The following is a 20,517-nucleotide window of genomic DNA, read 5'->3' on the forward strand; positions in this document are numbered from 1 at the left end:
TGCTGTGAATAAAGATACCAGGCACAAGCCTGTTCCTCCTTACAGAAATTACTCTCATTAGGCCATACTCTGTTTCAGGCAGCCACGTAAGATTACAGGTGAGTCGTCTTCTCCTTTTTGCAGACAGCCCCATGAAATCTATTCCCAACCATATTTGTTGCTACCTCCTCTCCTAGCACTCAGGTTGAGTTTCAGTAGACGAGCAGCTCTTCAGAACCTAATGCTGTGCTGTAGATGACCTAGAAAGGGATTTCTACAATAATGTGATCTCTGAAATATGCCTCTAGGCAACCTAAATTTAATTCAGAGAGCCTGTGTGGCATCCATTGTTATGCCTACCTTTCACTGTGTTTTTTGGGGCTCTGACCACTTGGCAGACTTCTTCTAAATGCTCTAAGATACGTAGAGCTGCCATTTCCAGGCTCTATTTTTGTTATCTCCGCTGAAAGTATGCTATTAAAGAGGTCTTGACCTGGAATAGTGGGAGCTGTATTACAGTGGAACCTCAGAGTTATGAACACCTCGGTAACAGAGGTTGTTCATATCTCTGAACAAAATGTGGTGGTGGTGGTTTTAAAAGTTTACAGCTGAACATTGACTTAATACAGCTTTGAAACTTTACTATGCAGAAGAAAAAAATTCTACTTTCCCTTTAGTTTTATAGTAGTTTATGTTTAACACAGTACTATACTGTATTTGCGTTTGTTTTGGGGTTTTTTGGGTCTCTGCTGCTGCCTGATTGCATACTTCTGGGTCCAAATGAGGCGTGTGGTTGACTGATTGGTTCGTAACGCTGGCATTCTTAACTCCGAGGTTCTACTGTATCTGTAACAGCACAAAAAATAGAAATGAGCAAATTGAGGTTTTAGAAAAACCTATGCATGGTGTACAATACAATTTTTTTCACTAAGTAATTTACATAGTATGCGGTTCAATGAATTTAAAGAGAGATTAAGTGAATATGTTAAACCAGAAAGCCTTTAATTCTTGCTATCTTGTTAGATTCCAGGTGGAAAGAAATTTGACTCTGTGATGGTGAATGGCTTTGTTTGCACCAAGAACGTTGCACACAAAAAGGTAATGAAGGTGTCGTAAATAAAATAGCTTGCATTCTTTTTAGCATTGCACTGGGTATTGTATTTAAAAAGAGAAACTTCTCCTCCTTGGTGGTGCACACTTATAGTAAACATACTACATCATCATCTTTGATCTACAAAACCTTTCTCCTAAGGGGTTTGTGGAGTGGGCTTTGCTCAAGGCTGTTGAACAGTAGATTTGCAGATTTTTTTTTTGTGTGCGCATGTATATTGCATTTCCATTCAAAGGGGTTCCTTTGTAGTCCAGGGAGTCTGAGTTTTGAGAGCATGGACTAAACTTTCCTCAAAGCTGTAGAATATAACATTTTCTAGAAACGTTTAAGCTCTGTAAGATTTACTGGGAAAAGATCCTTTTATGAGTGCACCTTTTTTTTTTATAGCATGTAGTAAATGAGTCTGTAAAATAAAGCCATTGATCAGGGTGGAGAGAATCTGATTGACCTAGTGTGCTCTGGTGGCTTCAGAAGTCTTGGATCATTAAAATTCCATTTGTTGTGCAAGAAAGGGGTTTGTACCAGGAACTCGTTTGTTGACATTCTCTTTACAGAGCAATAATTGTCCTGCAGGACAGATTAAACTGTATTTTGCTTTCTCTGATATGAGATTGGTACAGTATAAAGTTTATTTGATTGGAGCCATTACCCAATCGGCATGGTTTAGTGGTAAATCTTTGCAAAGATCATCTGAATGATATGCTGCAGAACTTCATCTTTGCAGCTATGTTACCTTTGGGTAACTGTATGAGGGAGCTTCATAAAAACTTCCTCATGGAGGGAGTCTTGGTTCTACTGTCACCTAGATGACTGTTCCCTTTGTTTTAACTACCCTGCCTTTCTCTAGATGAACACCTATATAAAAAATCCCAAAATTCTTCTGCTGAAGTGTTCCATTGAGTACCTCTACCGAGAAGAAACAAAATTCACCTGCATAGACCCCATTGTTCTTCAGGTTAGAATATCTTCTATTTTTAGTTTACGTTTTCTATATTGTCTTTTTATGATCTAATGACTTAGCCATATATGTAGAGCATCACTTGTTTAGCTTCAGTTCCAGCCACCAGGGGGCTTGGGTGGAGTGGAAGGAAGAGAATTTGTGACGAAGGATAACTCACAGCTGCTTTGGGCTTGGGACTTCAGGAAAAAGTTGTATACTGGCCTCAACAGAAACGTGCGAGTCCCGTTCACGCTGGGGGAGTTGCATGGATCAAGAGAAATTCATGGCCGTTTTCAATAACATGAGTATTTAAGAAGTGTGTTTGTATAGAGTGTGCCTAAGAATCGGGGATCTTGCTGTTCAAAATGGCAGAACTGCTAATTGAGACTCAGGAATGGATGAATACTGGGTCCAGGTGTACTTCCGTATTTGTGTTAATCTGTTGGGAACTGACAATGCTCGGTCTAATAGTGGAGAAAATTACAAATATTGCTTTGAGCGCTGTTCTCACCACTGATAGGAGGTTTCAGGGGGTTTAATGCCTAAATTGGTAGAGCTGCTTTTTGTCCAGACACAAAGTATAGATATCTCTCTGAAGGGAGCAGTCTGAATAAGAGTGTTTATTTACAGTGACCTTTATTTGAAAGCCCCTTACATTGAGTGCTTGATTGATTGACAGTCTGTTGGTTCAGTTATGAGACCTTGAAAGGATTGGTGCTTAGCACAGGCACATAGAAATTAAAACATTAGCAATACAATTCAACATTGTTTGATATAGCTTTTTCAGCAACAAAGGATAGGATTCGTCCCTTGTGTTAACAGTAAATTAGAGCTTGTAACTTCTTCTTCTGAATATTGTTCACTGTCACCTTTTCAAAGCTGTCCTTGAAATAAGGCTGGTTTTTTCCCTTTGTCCCCTTTAACTGTGTGGGGAAGGAGGGGGAACTGCTATGGGAGAACTGAAACAATGTTTCATGGAGGCTAGGTCAATAATTTCTGCTAGTAAACAACTTTCTAATCCTTGCTGCAATAATGGGAACAGTGGTGGTGAGAGGAGTTGGCAGAAAATCTAAGTGGATCTGAGTAAACTCAAGCCAGAGGGTAACTGGGACTAGCATGGCCCTAAGCACTCCTTCTGGCAGGTGGAAATTGCAACAAATAGCACAAACTGTCCTGCAGTGGGGGATTCTTCCACAAATTGCATATTTCACAGTCAAAAGATCAATCAACTTCAATACTGGATCTTATGCAACTTGCCACAAAGTTGTTCACACACTGTGAGGGGCAGTAACAATCTATCCATCTTGCTGAACCCCAAAATCTGAAATTGTTGAGGATGCCAGAAAAATGCTGATGGATGCTGGGAGTTAGTTATTGCTGCGAAGTGGTGGTTTTGAAACTTCTCTCTGCTAATTAAAGATAAATCCATACATCTGGTGTGGCTTCAATCTTGATCACGTATGCTTAGAATTATCCCAACTTTTTCTGTTGATATTAAAATCCACACCGAAACTCAGCATGATATGGATTTGAGGCAGTGTTGCTTGAGATTCTTCATACTTGCAAATATCCATGCAGTAACTTCATGGTCAGCTGGACAGAGCATCCAGAACAATTTCTTAATACTGGAATTTGTGTAACTTATAGTTACTCAAAGGCCTAATTGGAATAGGATCCATACCCTAATATTGCTTTGAAACACAAGACTCTGGAGGTACTCTTGTACTGCCTTTTGGTCACAGATGGTAACTTGAAATGAAGTGCATAAACTGATGATCTGCAGATAAATATTTATCACCTACCAAATCCTCTTATTTGTCTGTCAGCAGACTTCTTCCAGAAACTCTCAATGAAAGTATTGAGTTATGAAATCTTTCTACACATACATAATCCTGCTTATCCTGATATATGGAAGCTGGAGGTTTAAATTTTCTTTAAACAAAATCATCTTATGTTGCTAACCCATTAAGATGATCCTTAACTAAACTTGCCTTCCATTTGACTCTGATTAGAGAAGATAGCCTGTTATACAGCTGAAATTTCTGAATACTATCTTTTTAATGTGTCATGTAGGCTCATCATAAATCGAGCGAATAAGTGCCATTTTAAAGGATGGGCATATTTGGTAAATCCAGTTTAGAACCAAGTGCACACTAAACAGGGTTACTGACATACTATTATATTGTCAAAACCCTTGGTGTTTTGGGCGGATGCTAATTGCCCACGTGGGCCTCGATATCTCGGCCATGTACCCATGCTCAGTGTGCAAGCTTAGGCCCTCATCATTCAGAAATCCCCATGCTCATCAAGTTAAATAGATTTTGACAACAAACAGACTGAAGAAGTGGATGTTGTGGTAACCTTTTTCTTGGGGGTAGAAGAGATTGTGGTTTTTTGTTCCCCCCACCCCCCCAATGCTTTGGAGCAAGAGCTTGAAATTTTGCAGGGTGTTGCCCTGGTGTCAGGGACTTTACTTGCCAACTCTGCGAAAATCTGGCCAAGTTGTAAGTAGATCTGTGCAGGAGCTGGATTTTTCATCTGGGAGTGGAGTTTTGCAATTTCAAAATTTCTTTTGTTGAAGAATGGACCAGAAATGGCTTCAAAATTTCACATGACCCAAAACTGCAAATAAGTTGACACTTTTTGTTCCAGTTTCAACTCTAAATATAAAATTTAAAAAATTGAAATGGAAAATCAAAATGTCATATTCCAAAAAGCTCAAAATTGAATGTTTCAGCCTTATCTAAATGCTTTCTTTCAGCTTTTGTCTAAGGTTATACGTTTTCATCTAATGTTTTTGCTGTGGACAAATTGGCATTTTCCACCAGGTGTTTTGTTGGAAAATTCATAGCTAGAGCGACTTGGGAACCTTTGGAAAAGTTGCTCTGAGACTTGTTAGACTTTAGCTGCTAAACTCCCTGAAGATTCTGTTCGAGCCAGGCATGCTTGAGCCAAAGTCAGAGCAGGACTTTCTCTTCAGCTGCAAGCTACCTTGGACCATGTCAGGTCCGGGCACCTGAATTGAGAGCAGGGTAACAGTCTCTCCTGTGCTCTGTAGAACACTCCCCCCGCCCCTCCACTGTCCCCTTTTCCCTCTTTCCTCCCCCATACACATACAGGCAGCTTGGTGGAAGCTATCTGACTCATACAGTGTGGACAAGAGCCAGACCTGTAGGGTGATGGGGAGTAGATTGGGATAAGGGTGAGGGGAGATTGGGACTCCCTGGTCACGTATTGAGAATAGTTGAGAAGCCCAGGGAGGGATAAGGAAAACTGGGACTGGCTGGACTCGGGGGGGGGAAGAGGAGTCTGGAGTGGAGACTAGGACTTGCTGCATAAGAAGATTGGTATTTGGAGGTGTAGACAGTACTGGGATGAGGAACCAGGGCTGGAGAAGAGTTAGGGACAGGCTGGCAGAGCCAGGAGTGGGACTGAAGGGTCTGTGCTCGCTAGGGAACACTGCCCTCCAAGGTCTGGAACCCAAGATTCCAGTCTCTCCATTTGTCTTTCAATAAGTATCTGTCAAACTTACTGGCAAAGTGTCCATCCCACCTGTAGTGCTGGTCCATATAGAGGATGACAACCTATTACAGTAACTCCTCACTTAAAGTCGTCCCGGTTAACGTTGTTTTGTTGCTGATCAATTAGGGAACATGCTCGTTTAAAGTTGTGCAATGCTCCCTTCTAAGTCGTTTGGCAGCCTCCTGCTTTGTCCACAGCTTGCAGGAAGAGCAGCCTGTTGCAGCTACCTGGTGGGGGCTTGTAACCAGGGTGGACTGGCAGCCCCCCTATCAGCTGCCTGCTCCCCTAAGTTCCCTGTGCAGCAGCTGCCCAGCAAGCTATCAATTGCTGGCGGTTCAGCTGTCCCTCTCCCCACTGCCATGTGCTGCTCCTGCCCTCTGCCTCTGCTTGTTGTGCATGGGGGGAAAGGGGAAAGAGGGAGGCTAATGTCAGGGTGTCCCCTTCCCCCTGCTCCTGCACCCTGCTTACCCCTTCTCCATATAGAGCATGGTGGGGACACAGACGGAGAGAGACAGAGAGAGCTTTCTGGGAGCAGCTGCTGTCTCAATGTCCCGATCCACTTAAAAAGACAATGTAATTAAGAGTGGGTCAGCTTATTTAAAGGGGCAGTGTTTGTCTCTTTCTGCTGTGCTGTCTCCCCTCCTTCTCCATTTGTGCTGCGTTGTTGAGTGAGAGGCTACATTAACAACAGTGTGTTAACCCTTGAGGGCTCACCCCAGTGCTAGTTCATCATTTAGCAGCAAGGCATTCCCTGGGAAATACCCCACCTTCTGACTACACCACCTCAACCAAGCTTCACAATCATCATTGCTGTGAACAGTATTACATTGTTTGTTTAAAACATTTTATGTGTGTATAGATATAGTGTTTTGGTTTTTTTTGGTCTGGTGAAAAAAATTTCCCTGGAAGCTAACTCCTCCTCCCCCCCGCCCCCCCCCCAATTTACATTAATTCTTATGGAGAAATTGGATTCACTTAACATCATTTCACTTAAAGTTGCATTTTTCAGGAACAGAACTACAAGGTTAAGTGAGGAGTTACTGTACTGTTATCAGTCACTTTGTTAGCTTAGGTGATAGAGGTTTGTGGGGTAGATGTAAAGGTTCCAATGTTGCTGGCCCATATGGGTGTCAGTATGATGCCACATCATGGAATTCGTTTTTGCAGTTTGCTTTTTTTAAAAAACACCCAGGAAACCGCACATACAACTACGTTAAAAGAACGCTAAGTTACGCCCTCAAAAGTTAAGAAATGCCAGAATTAAGGTTGCCTGTGCAACGTTACTTTGGTTTCGTTGTGTATATATATTATGATCTTTAATTGCATGATCACATATTTTATTTTTTCTGCCAGTCCACTGCCTCATTCAATGTACAGAGTGGATGGTGCTAACTTAAGCTGCTATTCAATATCTTATGTTCTAATTGTTGTTCAATCTGTGGTCCTAGGCCTTATTTACTGTATATTGTTCAAACCCTGCTCTGAAGACAGAATTATTTCCTCATGGCCTTTTTTGTGACATTCATCACACTAGTGTATCAGTGCTTCACAAATATTAATGAACTTATTTTCATAGCACCACAGTGAGATGAGGGGTATATCCACCATTTGGCAAATGGGGAGTGGAAGCACAAAGATTATGGTCCAAAAATATCTATGAATTTTGAGTTCCCAATCCGAGACACTTAAGACCTGATTTTATTTTTTTCCTTGTTACTTAGCATTATATAGCACTTTATATGTTCAAAGCACAGCTCCCATTGACTTTGTGACCGCTGTGAATACTTAGTACTTCCGCAAATCAGACCCCAGGGTCTTGGCTTAAGTGCCCAGAAAATGAAGAGAACACAGCTAATGACCAGTTGTGAAAAATGTGGGCCAAAAGACTTTATTAGCATCTGGTAGGAATTCTGTTTCACAAGGATACAAGGATAGAAGGATAGAATCACAAGGATTCTATTCACAAGGATAGAAAGCCACAAGGATAGAATCTAGTTCTCCAGAGCAGCATTCAGCTGTGTGTCTTTTTTTCTTACTGCAATTCCGCTGCTTCATTTACTACCTACCTTCCAATTTCTGCAACAAATTGGGTAGGGTATCCTACAGACAAAAGTATTCTTCGTACTGTACACTAAATGAGGGAGGGATTCTGAAGAAACAGTATTACGTGATCATGCAATTAAAGATTGAATCCTAATGCATATGCACAAGGGGGAGCTGAATAACATTGCCTATGCAACCTTACTTTTTGCTCCCTTAATGTTTTAACGTGTGTGTGTGTGTGTAATATAGGATTTGTGTACATGGGGACACTCAGGAAAGTTAATCTGAGTTAATGAAAGATGAATATACCTGAAATTTGCACCTTTCATTAACTCAGATTGATTTTCCAGAGTGTCCTAGGCAAACAAATCCATAGAATAAAGCTATGTAGAAGTATCCGTTTTAGCATTTTAATGCAAAAAACTAAACTGAGTAATTTACTAAAATCTCAAAGTTCCATTGTTTTTAATCTACTGAATGCACCTCAACACAACATATAAAAGCATCTTAATATGCAGTTCTTGATAAGGGGTTGTCTTCCTGTGTTAATGATGTGTCAAACTAATTGAATTAAGCCTCTGTTTTAAGGGACACAGTAAAATTCACACTTAACATTGAGAGGGAGAATGGGAAATGTATATGTACTCTATGCATTTGACTGCGCTTTCTGGTCAGTCCAGTTTCTCCTGTGTGCATTGGCCTTTCACAGTAACAGGAGAGAGAAACTACTTCTATATAAAGAGAATTGTAAAATCACTTACATGGGCATGGTGACTGAAGGGCAGGTTTAGTGCCTGACATGACAAGTGGCTAGGTGTGTGACTGCTTCACTTTTAAAAAGAAATCAGATCGGCAGCCACTGTCCTGCTTTCTCTTGGGGTGTAGGAAAGGGAGTTCTTGAAGAACTATGTCCAGCGGATAGTGGATGTCAGGCCTACCTTGGTTCTGGTTGAGAAGACTGTGTCCCGAATTGCCCAGGACATGCTGCTGGAACATGGCATCACTCTGGTCATCAATGTCAAGCCGGTGAGTGCTTGGTGCCAAACACAGTAACAGGAAATGATACTTCCAGAGTGTCACGTTGCTGTAATAAGTCATGTCTGGTACGGGTCGTTTTAAATGGGCTTGTCAAGGTTCCTTCCCCACTCTGAACTCTAGGGTACAGATGTGGGGACCTGCATGATAAACCCCCTAAGCTTACTTTTACCAGCTTAGGTTAAAAATTCCCCAAGGTACAAACCATTTTACCCTTTGCCCTTGGAGTTCCACTGCCACCACCAAACGTTTATCCGGGTTTATTTTATTAGGAAAGCGTTGTTTGGAAACGTCTTCCCCCCAAAAAATCCTCCCAACCCTTGCACCCCACTTCCTGGGGAAGGTTTGGTAAAAATCCTCACCAATTTGCATAGGTGACCACAGACCCAAACCCTTGGATCCTAAGAACCATGAAAAAAACATTCAGTTCTTGAAAAGAAGAATTTTAATAGAAGAAACAGTAAAAAGAATCGCCTCTGTAAAATCAGGATGGTAAATAACTTACAGGGTAATTAGATTCAAAACATAGAGAATCCCTCTAGGCAAAACCTTAAGTTACAAAAAGACACACAGACAGGAATATCCATTCTATTCAGCACAGCTTATTTTCTCAGCCATTTAAAGAAATCATAATCTAATGCATATCTAGCTAGATTACTTACTAAGTTCTAAGACTCCATTCCTGTTCTGTCCCTGGCAAAAGCATCACACAGACAGACACAGACCCCTTGTTTTTCTCCCTCCTCCCAGCTTTTGAAAGTATCTTGTCTCCTCATTGGTCATTTTGGTCAGGTGCCAGCGAGGTTATCCTAGCTTCTTAACCCTTTATAGGTGAAAGGATTTTTCCTCTGGCCAGGAGGGATTTTAAAGGTGTTTTCCCTTCCCTTTATATTTATGACAGGGCTAAAATGCAATGATAGCTGGAGTTTAGTTAAATTATTATTTCTTTGGAATAATTTCTCAAATATGAATTCTTAAACCGTGAAATTAGTGTAACCCCAATGATGCAAACCAAGAGACTTCAAAGTTAAGGCTGATATTTTTTCCTTAATTCGCTCTAGGAAAACATTATAATAAGCTAATGCCTTAGGCTTCTCTGAGGATGGAATAGCAGATACAGCTTGTAACATATTTTTTTAACTTATGACAGTATTGTGCCCTATTCCGTTGTTTTATGTATGTTTACAGCAAGTATTAGACCGAATAAGTCGGATGACTCAGGGAGACTTGGTGATCTCAATGGATCAATTGTTGACCAAACCACACTTGGGAACCTGTCATAAATTTTACATGCAAGTGTTCCAGTTACCTAATGGTGAGTAGAACCTGGATGTCCGAGCTCATTTGCCCAACAGAGTTGGAGAGTGGATTATTAATTTACTAATACTGCTGCGTTAAGCAGCATGTCTTGACTGCCAAGTAACTGGAATGAATGAATGGTTGACAGAGCTGATAAATATAATTTTGCCATAATAGTCTTGATGTTTTATATGCCGAAGAAAGAGTACAAAGAATTTTATATCTAATGTCTTGCAAAAAATATGAAGAAATGATCCATATTATGCTGATCTCTGTATACAACACATGAAATGAGCATCTAACAAGTGGACAAAAACTCATTTGGTTGGGAGCTTAGGGGTAGAAACTGCAGGTATAATATTGTTAACTTTTTAATTACAGAAACAGAAGGCCAGTGCAGCAAGGAAGACCACATAAATGAATACCTTTTGACAGATTAATGTAAAGCTTAACCGAATGGGTTACCAAACAGTGGACCCCTCCTGGCTGTAATAACCTGCGTTTTCCCCCTAAACCCCCCCCCCCCCCCAGATTCTTTTAGCTAGAAAGAAACAAGTCAAGGCATTTGCTTTTAAAGTCTGTAGGCTTTAGAACATCATGAGTTAAACAGTGGAATAGGTTGTGGAATCCCCATCATTGGAGATTTTTTTAGAACAGGCTAGACCAGAGGTGGGCAAACTATGGCCTGCAGGCCACATCCGGCCTGTGGGACCATCCGGCCTGGCCCCTGAGCTCCCGGCGAGGGAGGCTCATCCCCGGCCCCTCCCCTGCAGCCTCCGCGTACTGCGCTGCCAGCGCTCTGGCCCGCCACCCCTGCCAGGCAGCGCGGTGGCGTGGCTGGCTCCAGTATGGTAAAGGGGTGGGGAGTGGAGGGTCCTGGGAGGCAGTCGGGACAGGGGGCAGGGGGCGGTTGGATGGGGTGGAGATTCTGGGGGGGGCAGTCAGGGGACGGGGAGCAGGGGGAGTTGGGGGGCGGTTATGGTCAGGGTGGTCCTGGGAGGGGGCAGTCAGGGGTCAAGGAGCAGGGGGGTTCGATGGGTCAGGGGTTCTGAGTGGGGCAGGAAGTGGGAAGGGGTGGATGAGGGTGGGGGCCAGGCTGTTTGGGGAGGCACAGCCTTTTCTACCCGGCCCTCCATACAGTTGCGCAACCCCGATGTGGCCCTCGGGCCAAAAAGTTTTCCCACCCCTGGGCTAGACAAATACGTAGACCTTCCCTGACAAGTGTATTTAATCTTGCCTCAACATGGATTGGATGGACTAGATGACCTTTGAGGTCTATTCCAGCCCTACACTTCTATGACTTAGCTTAATCTTGGTATATTGGGACATATGCTACTTATTTGTTCTGTCCTGACTGGATTCAAAATGTATAGCAACTTGACTGGTAAAGGGAGGGGCAGCAGAGGCTAACTTTCCATAAAGAAACCTAAAGATCTTGAGCCGCACCCGTGGTTTGGTCTGGGCACGAGTTCCTGCAGCGGTGTTGCAATACCTGGCTGTACCACTAGTTCCAACTCTTCCATCGTGTTTAGCGTTCACTTTTTTCATAGGAAAACATTTCAGTCTGCTGCTTAAGTGTGAAATGTGAGAACTGCTTGACCCTCACTGTTTTCCTCCTAACCTTTCTAGATCAAACCAAAACCTTAATGTTTTTTGAAGGGTGCCCGCCACACTTGGGCTGCACCATCAAGCTGCGTGGAGCTGCAGACTATGAACTGACCCGAGTGAAGGAGATCCTTATCTTTATGGTCTGTGTGGCTTATCATTCCCAACTGGAAATTTCTTTCCTTATGGATGAGTTTGCCATGCCCCCTACTCTGACTAAAAACAGCTCCTTCCACGCTCTGAGTGAAAGCCAAGGAGATGAACATGAGCACCAAGACCTCTTTAATGGTGAGGAGTTTAGCATGGTGGTCAGAGATGTTGAGCTCTCTTCTGAAAAAGTGCCCATGTTCTCTGAGTCTGTCTCTTCCGATGAGGCCAGCACACTAGAACAAAGAACTTTGTTTGAAGAAGAGGATCAAGATGCTGATGATGTCCTGCGAGAGGGTTCCTCTTTAAGGCACCAAGAGCATCTCGGAATGGAATATTCACTGCCAGTGTTGAGCAGTATTAAAACACCAGTACCAGAATCACCGCTACCCTTCCAAAGTATGGACCAACACCCAGGCACTCTATATAGTCAGCATCTGGAGACTCTGCAGCAGCCAGGTGACCTGCAGGATTCCAAAAGCCAGATGAGAGTCTTTAGAGACCCTCTGCAGGATGACACTGGATTGTATATCATGGAGGAGGTGACTTCCTCCGAGGATCGCCTCAAGGCCTACTCCTTAGCATTTAAGCAGGAGCTGAAAGATGTTATTCTCTGTATCTCACCTGTGATCACATTCCATGAACCTTTTCTTCTAACGGAGATGGGCATGAGGTGCCCTGCCCGGGACTACTTCCCAGAGCAGGTCTATTTGTCTCCTTTCCTCAACAAAGAGTATAAGGAGCTGGAGAGCAGAAGGAAGAAACAGCTGTTAAGGGATCTCTCTGGACTGCAAGGGATAAATGGAAGTATCCAGGCAAAGGCCATCCAGGTTTTGCCTACCCATGAGTTAGTTAACACTAGAATTGCAGAGCATCTGGGTGATAGCCAAAGCTTGGCCAGAATGCTAGCAGATTACCGGGCCAGAGGAGGAAGGATACAACAGAAAAATGCAGATCCCTTTGCCCAGTGTAAAGATGCATCTGGTGTTTCTGGAGGAAAAGCTGGAGGCAGAAATGAAGAGGATGAGAGAGGATTGGTTCGGGGTGAATCTGTATGGTCTCATAAGGTAAGAATCTAGGTTTTTACCTCCTGTTTTTGTTTAGTGGTGAGAGAAGGAACCTACTTCTGAATATCATATTTAGGAACAGGCCAGGCATAACAAAAGTTCATATTGGACTGCAGTGCTCTAGGTCAACTTGGATATCAGCTTGTTTAATCACCACATTGTGGTCTCTGATTGTGAGAGATGCTGACTTGAGGGGATGGGGTGGGTGGGCTTGCAAAGCACTTGCTCTCTGAACCACCAGGAAGAGCAAGAAACTTGGTATATCTCATTACCAGCTCAGTTTTACATGCTGGGAGTGAATGTGCTTGGATCTACAGTTGGGGGTGAAGTGGGGGATGGGGAAGAGAACAATCTCTCATCTATTTCAGAAATGGAATGCCCATCTATTTAAAAGCTGTTGTTGTTTTTTTCTCTCTTCATACTGAGTAACGCTAATGTTGATATTGTCTCATAGTGGGTTTGGTGGCTAAAGGTCACGAATGATGTCCAGTTAGAATAAAGGACAGTGTTGGGAGGATGTAACTGCAAAGTATATTTTTAGAAAATCTACCTTGTGTATTCTGAATAAATGAGATCCTGTGTATTAGAAAAACTCTTCTTGCAAGGAAGTAAGCAGCAAATGTCAAGTTTCAGGCTCAAGATTTCTTGTCCTAAAGGATTAAAATGCACACTTGTGGATTAAAGACCCTTCAAACTGTCAAACTGTTTAAAAGTCCACTTGGACTTCCTATTCCTTAAACTTTTTTGTACCTAATTGGTTGTGCTGTAATCCAAAAAAGTCATCCTTGCATAAGTCTACCTGGAACTCTTGGGTAACTTAATCTCCTGAGAAAAGTAAATATGACAAATGGGACAAACACGGAATCTCTCACTGAATAAAATTCCATTCTATGCAGCTTTTAAAGTGTAAACTATTTTGTATTGGTGGAAATGTGTGGTTGTAACTGGCTAATGGGTTGTCTTGTCAGGTGGACTGTCTGAGCCCAGTCAACCATCAGAGGCTCTGTGTTCTTTTCAGTAGCTCCTCTGCCCAGTCCAGCAATGCTCCAAGTGCCTGCGTTAGTCCATGGTATGAAATGAATTATTTCTTCTTCTTCTTCCCTATGGCTCTCTTAAAATACAAAGTTTAAGTGTTAATATCTCTCTCTCTCTTATATGAAGGCAAGGTCAGTGCTAATTCTTCTGTACAGCTTCACTAAGGACTCCTGGGAAGGTAGCTTAGCCTTTTTTAGAGTTGCCTGTCACAACATTAAGCTGTGTATGACTAGATGGATTTGAGCAATGCCACTTACCTTTGTAATGCTTAATAAGGCAGGAATGAGGAGGGAAAAAAAGCCCAGTCTGTAATTCAGTGCTCTAACTAATCACTGCTTTTGTATGTGGGCCTGATGAAATTCATCCTAGAGTACTTAAGCAACTAGATGAAGCTGTCTTGAAAGTGGAGCAGTTATCTTTGAGAGCTCATGGAGGAGGAGGTCCCAGAAGACTAGAAAAGAGAAAACATAGTACCTATCTTTAAAGGGAGAACAGACCCAGGGAATTATAGACAAGTCAGCCTAACTTTAATACCCGGAGAGATAGTGGAACAAATTAATAAACAATCAGTTTGTAAGCACTGAGAGAATAGCGGTATAAGGAATAGCTAGCATGGACTTGTCAAAACCAAATCATGCCAAACCAACCTAAAATCCTTCTTTGACAGGGTTACTGACTAATGGATGGGGGGAAGCAGAAGGCATGATTTATTTTTATTTTTAGTAAGGCTTTTGTCACAGTCCTACATGACATTCTCATAAGCAAACTGGGGAAATATGGTCCAGTTGAAATTTCTATAAAGTGGGTGCACAACTGGCTGAAGGACCGAACTCAAAGTAGTTGTCAGTAGTTCACCGTCAAACTGGGAGCATGTATTTAGTGGGGTCCCATAGGGGTCAGCCCTGTATCTGATCACAGTCAATATTTTCATCAATGACTTGGATAATGATGTGGGGAATATGCTTATAAAACTTGTAGATGACCCCAAGCTGGGAGGAGTTGCAGGCACTTTGGAGGACAGGATTAGAATTTAAGATGAACTTGACAAATTGGAGAATTAGTCTGAAATCCGCAAGATGAAATTCAATAAACCCAAGTACAAAGTACTACAATTAAGAAGGAAATATCCAAAGCCCAACTACAAAATGGGAAGTATCTGAGAGGTTGTAGTGGATCACAAATTAAATATAAGTGAGCATTGCGGTGCTGTTGCAAAGAAGGGTAATATTCTGGTGTGTACTAACAGGAGTGTCATACACTGGTGAGGCCTCCGCTGGAGTACTGTGTCCAGTTCAGGGTGCCACACTTTAGGAAAGATGTAGACAAATTGGAGAGAGTTCAAAGGAGAGCAACAAAAATGTGAAAAGGTTTAGAAAACCTGACCTATGAGGAAAGGTTAAAAAAACCTGGGCATGTGTAGTCTTGAGAAAAGAAGACCGAGGGAGGACCTGATAAGTCTTCAAATATGTTTTAAAGGCTGTTTTAGAAAGGGGACAGTGGTCAGTTGTCCTCCTGAAGGTAGGACAAGAAGTAACGGGTTTAATCTGCAGCATGGGAGATTTAGGTTAGAGATTAGGAAAAACTTCCTAACTATCAGGGTAGTTAAGCTCTGGAATAGGCTTCCAAGGGAGGTTGTGGAATCCCCATCACTGGAGGTTAAGAACAGGTTGGACAAACACCTATCGGGAATGGTCTGGGTTTACTTTGTCCTGCCTCAGCGGAGGGAGCTGGATTCAACGACCTCTCAAGGTCCCTTCCAGCCCTACATTTCTGTGGTTCTGTACGGTATATTTTAATGCAGTGACTGTGGGGGGCATGAAATCTGTGAAATCTCTGTTGGGCAGGTTGGAAGATTCAGAAGATTTTTTCATTTCTAGTAGTAGGGCTCCAGAATGGGGTGTAGAAAATCCACTACAATCTAAATATTAATACAGCTTTGCTCACCTAGTGAGGGCAGGAATTTCTTCGTAGCAAGTAGCATTTCATGTCTAAATGTCTGCAGAGCTGGCTGTGAGGCTGCAGGTTACTGGCAAACTTTTAATACTAATCCTTAGCTGTTCACTGGGTAGGGCTTTTCCCCAAACAGCCAGTGCAGTTGGAGGGAGATAATGGAAGTTAGGGTGGCATGGTATGGTAAGGGTAGGGTGACGCCTGGCCTGGCATGGAATTGCCACCCTTCCTTCTGCACTGCTGCTGGTGGGGTGCCACCTTCAGAGCTGGGCGCCTGGCCAACAGCCGTCACTCTCCAGCCACTCAGTTCTGAAGGCAGTGCAGAAATAAGGTTGGCTGTGACTCCCCTGCAACTCCCTTTTGGGTCAGGACCCCCAATTTGAGAAACACTGGTTTCCCCTGTGAAATCTGTACAGTATAGGGAAGGGGTCGGTAACCTTTGGCACCCGGCCCATCAGGGTAAAGCTGCTGGTGGGCCCAGCTGGTTTGTTTATCTGGAGCGTCCGCAGACACGGAGCCCTGCAGCTCCCACTGGCCACAGTTCACCATTCCTGGCCAATGGGAGCTACGGTAAGTGGCACAGGCCGAGGGACGTGCTAGTCACTGCTTCCCACAGCTCCCATTGGCTGGGAATGGCAAACTGTGGCCAGTGGGAGCTGCGGGGCTCCGTGCCTGCGGACGCTCCAGATAAACAAACCGGCCTGGCCTGCCAGTGGCTTTGCCCTGATGGGCCAGGTGCCAAAGGTTACCGACCCCTGGTATAGGGTAAAAGCATATATAAGACCAGATTTCACTGGTGGTGGGGAAGAGACCATATTTTACAGTCCGTGGAACGTTTTTCATGGCTGTGAATTTGGTAGGGCCCTACTTGTTATAAAGCAACAAATAAAGCAGCAAAATTGATTCTAGCCAAAACTTCCAAATTTGGGTGCCTAAAATGAGTTATCCAAATCAGTATTTAGGCACCTAAAGTGGCTCTTCTTTTTTCCAAAGTTGCTGAGTACCTGAAGTGCCCATTAAAGTAATTTTAGAGGGGATCAGCTGGGATGCTGTGTTCAGCACCTCTGAAAATCATGCCCCGTTAAGTGTTCAAATATTGATTAGAATGACTAACTTCAAATACCCAAGTTTGGAAGTTCTTGGCCATGATCTTAAAAGGCACACTTGTGTGGCATTTGCTGAGATAAATGTACTTGCTCATGAGCATTCCCATGTTGCAGTCATTCCTGTAATGTACACCTCTCAAACCAATACAAGATCTTGCCTCTTAAATTTTCTGTTTTTCCTCTACATCAGGATTGTGACAATGGAGTTCTATGGGAAGAATGACCTCACTCTAGGAGTGTTTTTAGAGCGGTATTGTTTCAGGTAAGAACTTTTTACACTAGAATATCAGCCATGCTTTTAAGGAAGTCTTCAGTAGCCTCATCGGACTGAGATGTGCTTTTCTCACACATGTACATGTAGTATTGTACAGTTTACAGAGAATTGTTTGCATGATTTAAAAAAGGTATACATACATATGCTGTGAAAATCTTTAGCAAAACATTCTTTAGAGACAGTTCTGTTGAATAGGTCTTCTATAATTCTTTTCCGTTTGTTTTATTAGAATGCTTGCAACAAAACAGGAAATATGTTTCTTAAAGTATGTTCCATTTGCTCCTCCTACCTTCTTACAAGTGAAAAGGTGCTCATATTGTTATCTCCCTCCTACCCATTTGTTTAATCACCTGTTGCTTATTACAGTCCTTGCCTCAGACATCTATCTCTTTACCCTATGTTTGTACAGAGCTTGCCACAGTGGGGTCCAGATTGGGATCTCTAGGTAGTACTTTATTGCAAATAGCTCTGTCCTCTACAAAGCAGCGAATTGTGTTTGGTCATAATCTTAATCTAATTTTACAACAGTTGCTATGGAACTTCAGGTGAGATCTGCAGCAGGAGCAAATTCCTAAGGAATAGTGATCCAGTTTCATAGATTCATAGATACTTAAGGTCAGAAGGGACCATTATGATCATTTAGTCTGACCTCCTGCGCAACACAGGCCACAGAATTTCACCCACCCACTCCTGCAAAAAACCTCTCACCTATGTCTGAGCTATTGAAGTCCTCAAATCGTGGTTTAAAGACTTCAAGTAGCAGAGGGGCATTGCTGGCACATGATGGCATATATCACATTGGTAGATGTGCAGGTGAACGAGCCCCTGATGGCATGGCTAATGTGATTAGGTCCTATGATGGTGTCACTTGAATAAATATGTGGACAGAGTTGGCATTGGGCTTTGTTGCAAGGATAGGTTCCTGGGTTAGTGTTTTTGTTGTGTGGTGTGTGGTTGCTGGTGAGTTTTTGCTTCAGGTTCGTAGGCTGTAAGCGAGGACTGGTCTGTCTCCCAAGATCTGTGAGTGAGGGATCATTTTTCAGGATAGGTTGTAAATCTTTGATGATGCGCTGGAGAGGTTTTAGTTGGAGGCTGAAGGTGACAGTTAGTGGCGTTTTGTTATTTTCTTTATTGGGCCTGTCCTGTAGTAGGTGACTTCTGGGTACTCTTCTGGCTCTGTCAATCTGTTTCTTCACTTCAGCAGGTGGGTACTGTAGTTTTAAGAATGCTTGATAGAGATCTTGTAGGTGTTTGTCTCTGTCTGAGGGATTGGAGCAAATGCAGTTGTATCGCAGAGCTTGGCTGTAGACAATGGATCGTGTGGTGTGTCCTGGATGGAAGCTGGAGGCATGTAGGTATATTAGCGGTCAGTAGGTTTCCGGTATAGGGTGATGTTTATGTGACCATCGCTTATTAGCACAGTAGTGTCCAGGAAATGGACCGCTTGTGTGGATTGGTCTAGGCTGAGGTTGATGGTGGGATGGAAATTGTTGAAATCATGGTGGAATTCCTCAAGGGCTTCTTTTCCATAGGACCTTCTTGTCAACTGTCTAAATGGGCCATCTCGACCATCACCACAAAAGTTGGGGTTTTTCTCTCCAGCTGACAACAGTTCATCCCAACCAATTAGCTTCTCACAGTCTGCACGGCAACCCCCAACCCATCCGCGCGCGCGCGTGTGTGTGTGTGTATCTATCTAACTATATGTTCCATTCCATGCATCCAACGAAGTGGGCTGCAGCCCACGAAAGCCCACGCTCCAATAAATCCGTTAGTCTCCAAGGTGCCACAAGTACAATACTTGGAAAAATCTACTGCCTAAATATTATCAGAATGTCTTATGATGATATCTTAGAAAAATATTTTTAGAGCGTCGATGCAAACTTTTCGAACATAATGACTTTTGGTAAACAGGCTGTGCTGGTGATCCAACCAATACTTCAGCTATATTAAGTAGCTTAATGCTTTAAGAACATAAGAACGGCTATACTGGGTCAGACCAAAGGTCCATCTAGCCCAGTATCCTGTCCTCCGACAGTGGCCAATGCAAGGTGCCCCAGAGGGAATGAACAGAACAGGTAATCATCAAGTGAGCCATCCTATCGCCCATTCCCAGCTTCTGGCAAACGGAGGCTGGGGACACCATTCCTGCCTAATAGCCATTGATGGACCTATCCTCCATGAATTTATCTAGTTCATTTTTTTTTTTAATCCTGTTATAGTCTTTGCCTTCACAACATCCTCTGGCAAGGAGTTGCACAGATTGACTGTGCGTTGTGTGGAAAAAATACTTCCTTTGATTTGTTTTAATCATGCTGTCTATTAATTTCATTTGGTGGCCCCTAGCTCTTGTGTTATGAGAAGGAGTAAATAACACTTCCTTATTGACTTTCTCCACACCAGTCACATTTTTTTATAGACCTCTATCAGACCCACCCCCCCTTAGTCATCTCTTTTCCAAGCTGAGAAGTCCCAGTCTTATTAATCTCGCCTCATACGGCAGCCGTTCCATACCCCTAATAATTTTTGTTACCCTTTTCTGAACTTTTCCAAGTCCAATATATCTTTTTTTCAGATGGGGCGACCATATCTGCACACAGTATTCAAGATGTGGGTATACCATGGATTTATATAGAGGCAATATGATATTTTCTGTCTTATTATCTATCCTCTTCTTAATGATTCCCAACATTCTCTTTACTTTTTTGACTGTCGCTGTACATTGAGTGGATGTTTTCAGAGAACTGTCCACAATGACTCCAAGATCTTTCTTGAGTGGTAATAGCTAATTTAGACCACATCATTTTATATGTATAGTTGGGATTGTTTTCCAATGTGCATTACTTTGCATTTATCAGCACTGAATTCCATCTGCCATTTTGTTGCTCAGTCACCCAGTTTTGAGAGATCCTTTTGTAGCTCTTTGCAGTCTTCCTGGGACTTAACTATCTTGAGTAGTTTTGGATCATCTGCAAATGTTGCCACCTTACTGTTTACCCCTTTTTCCAGATCATTTATGAATATGTTGAATAGGACTGGTCCCAGTACAGACCCATGAGGGACAACCCTATTTACCTCTTTCTGTTCTGAAAACTGATAATTTATTCCTACCCTTTTTCCTATCTTTTAACTGGTTACCAATCCATGAGAGAACCTTCCCTTTTATCCCATAACTGCTTACTTCGCTTAAGAGCCTTTGGTGAGAGATCTTGTCAAAGGCTTTCTGAAAATCTAAATACACTATATCCACTGGATTCCCCCTAGTCCACATGCTTGTTGACCCCCCCCCCAAAAGAATTCTAGTAGATCGGTGAGGCATGATTTCACTTTAGAAAAAACATGTTGATTATTCCCCAACAAATTCTGTTCATCTATGTGTAATTAGGAATATTTGATACTACATG

General features: G+C 42.7%; 1 protein-coding gene across 3 annotated transcripts in view; it reads left to right on the top strand.

Annotated features, from left to right (window-relative positions):
• PIKFYVE (phosphoinositide kinase, FYVE-type zinc finger containing) overlaps nt 1-20,517 on the top strand; it is a 98,337-nt gene that overhangs the window by 46,233 nt on the left and 31,587 nt on the right. For all 3 annotated transcript variants that reach the window (XM_084642938.1, XM_084642940.1, XM_084642939.1), the window contains 7 exons: nt 1,003-1,077; nt 1,938-2,045; nt 8,481-8,621; nt 9,819-9,945; nt 11,559-12,748; nt 13,717-13,817; nt 17,030-17,101. In XM_084642938.1, the coding sequence (XP_084499064.1) occupies nt 1,003-1,077; nt 1,938-2,045; nt 8,481-8,621; nt 9,819-9,945; nt 11,559-12,748; nt 13,717-13,817; nt 17,030-17,101 (1,814 nt within the window). The remainder of the gene's footprint in view (nt 1-1,002; nt 1,078-1,937; nt 2,046-8,480; nt 8,622-9,818; nt 9,946-11,558; nt 12,749-13,716; nt 13,818-17,029; nt 17,102-20,517) is intronic.

This window comes from Lepidochelys olivacea, assembly GCF_965140295.1.
Source record: "Lepidochelys olivacea isolate rLepOli2 genome assembly, chromosome: 11".
Lineage (NCBI taxonomy): Eukaryota > Metazoa > Chordata > Testudines > Cheloniidae > Lepidochelys > Lepidochelys olivacea.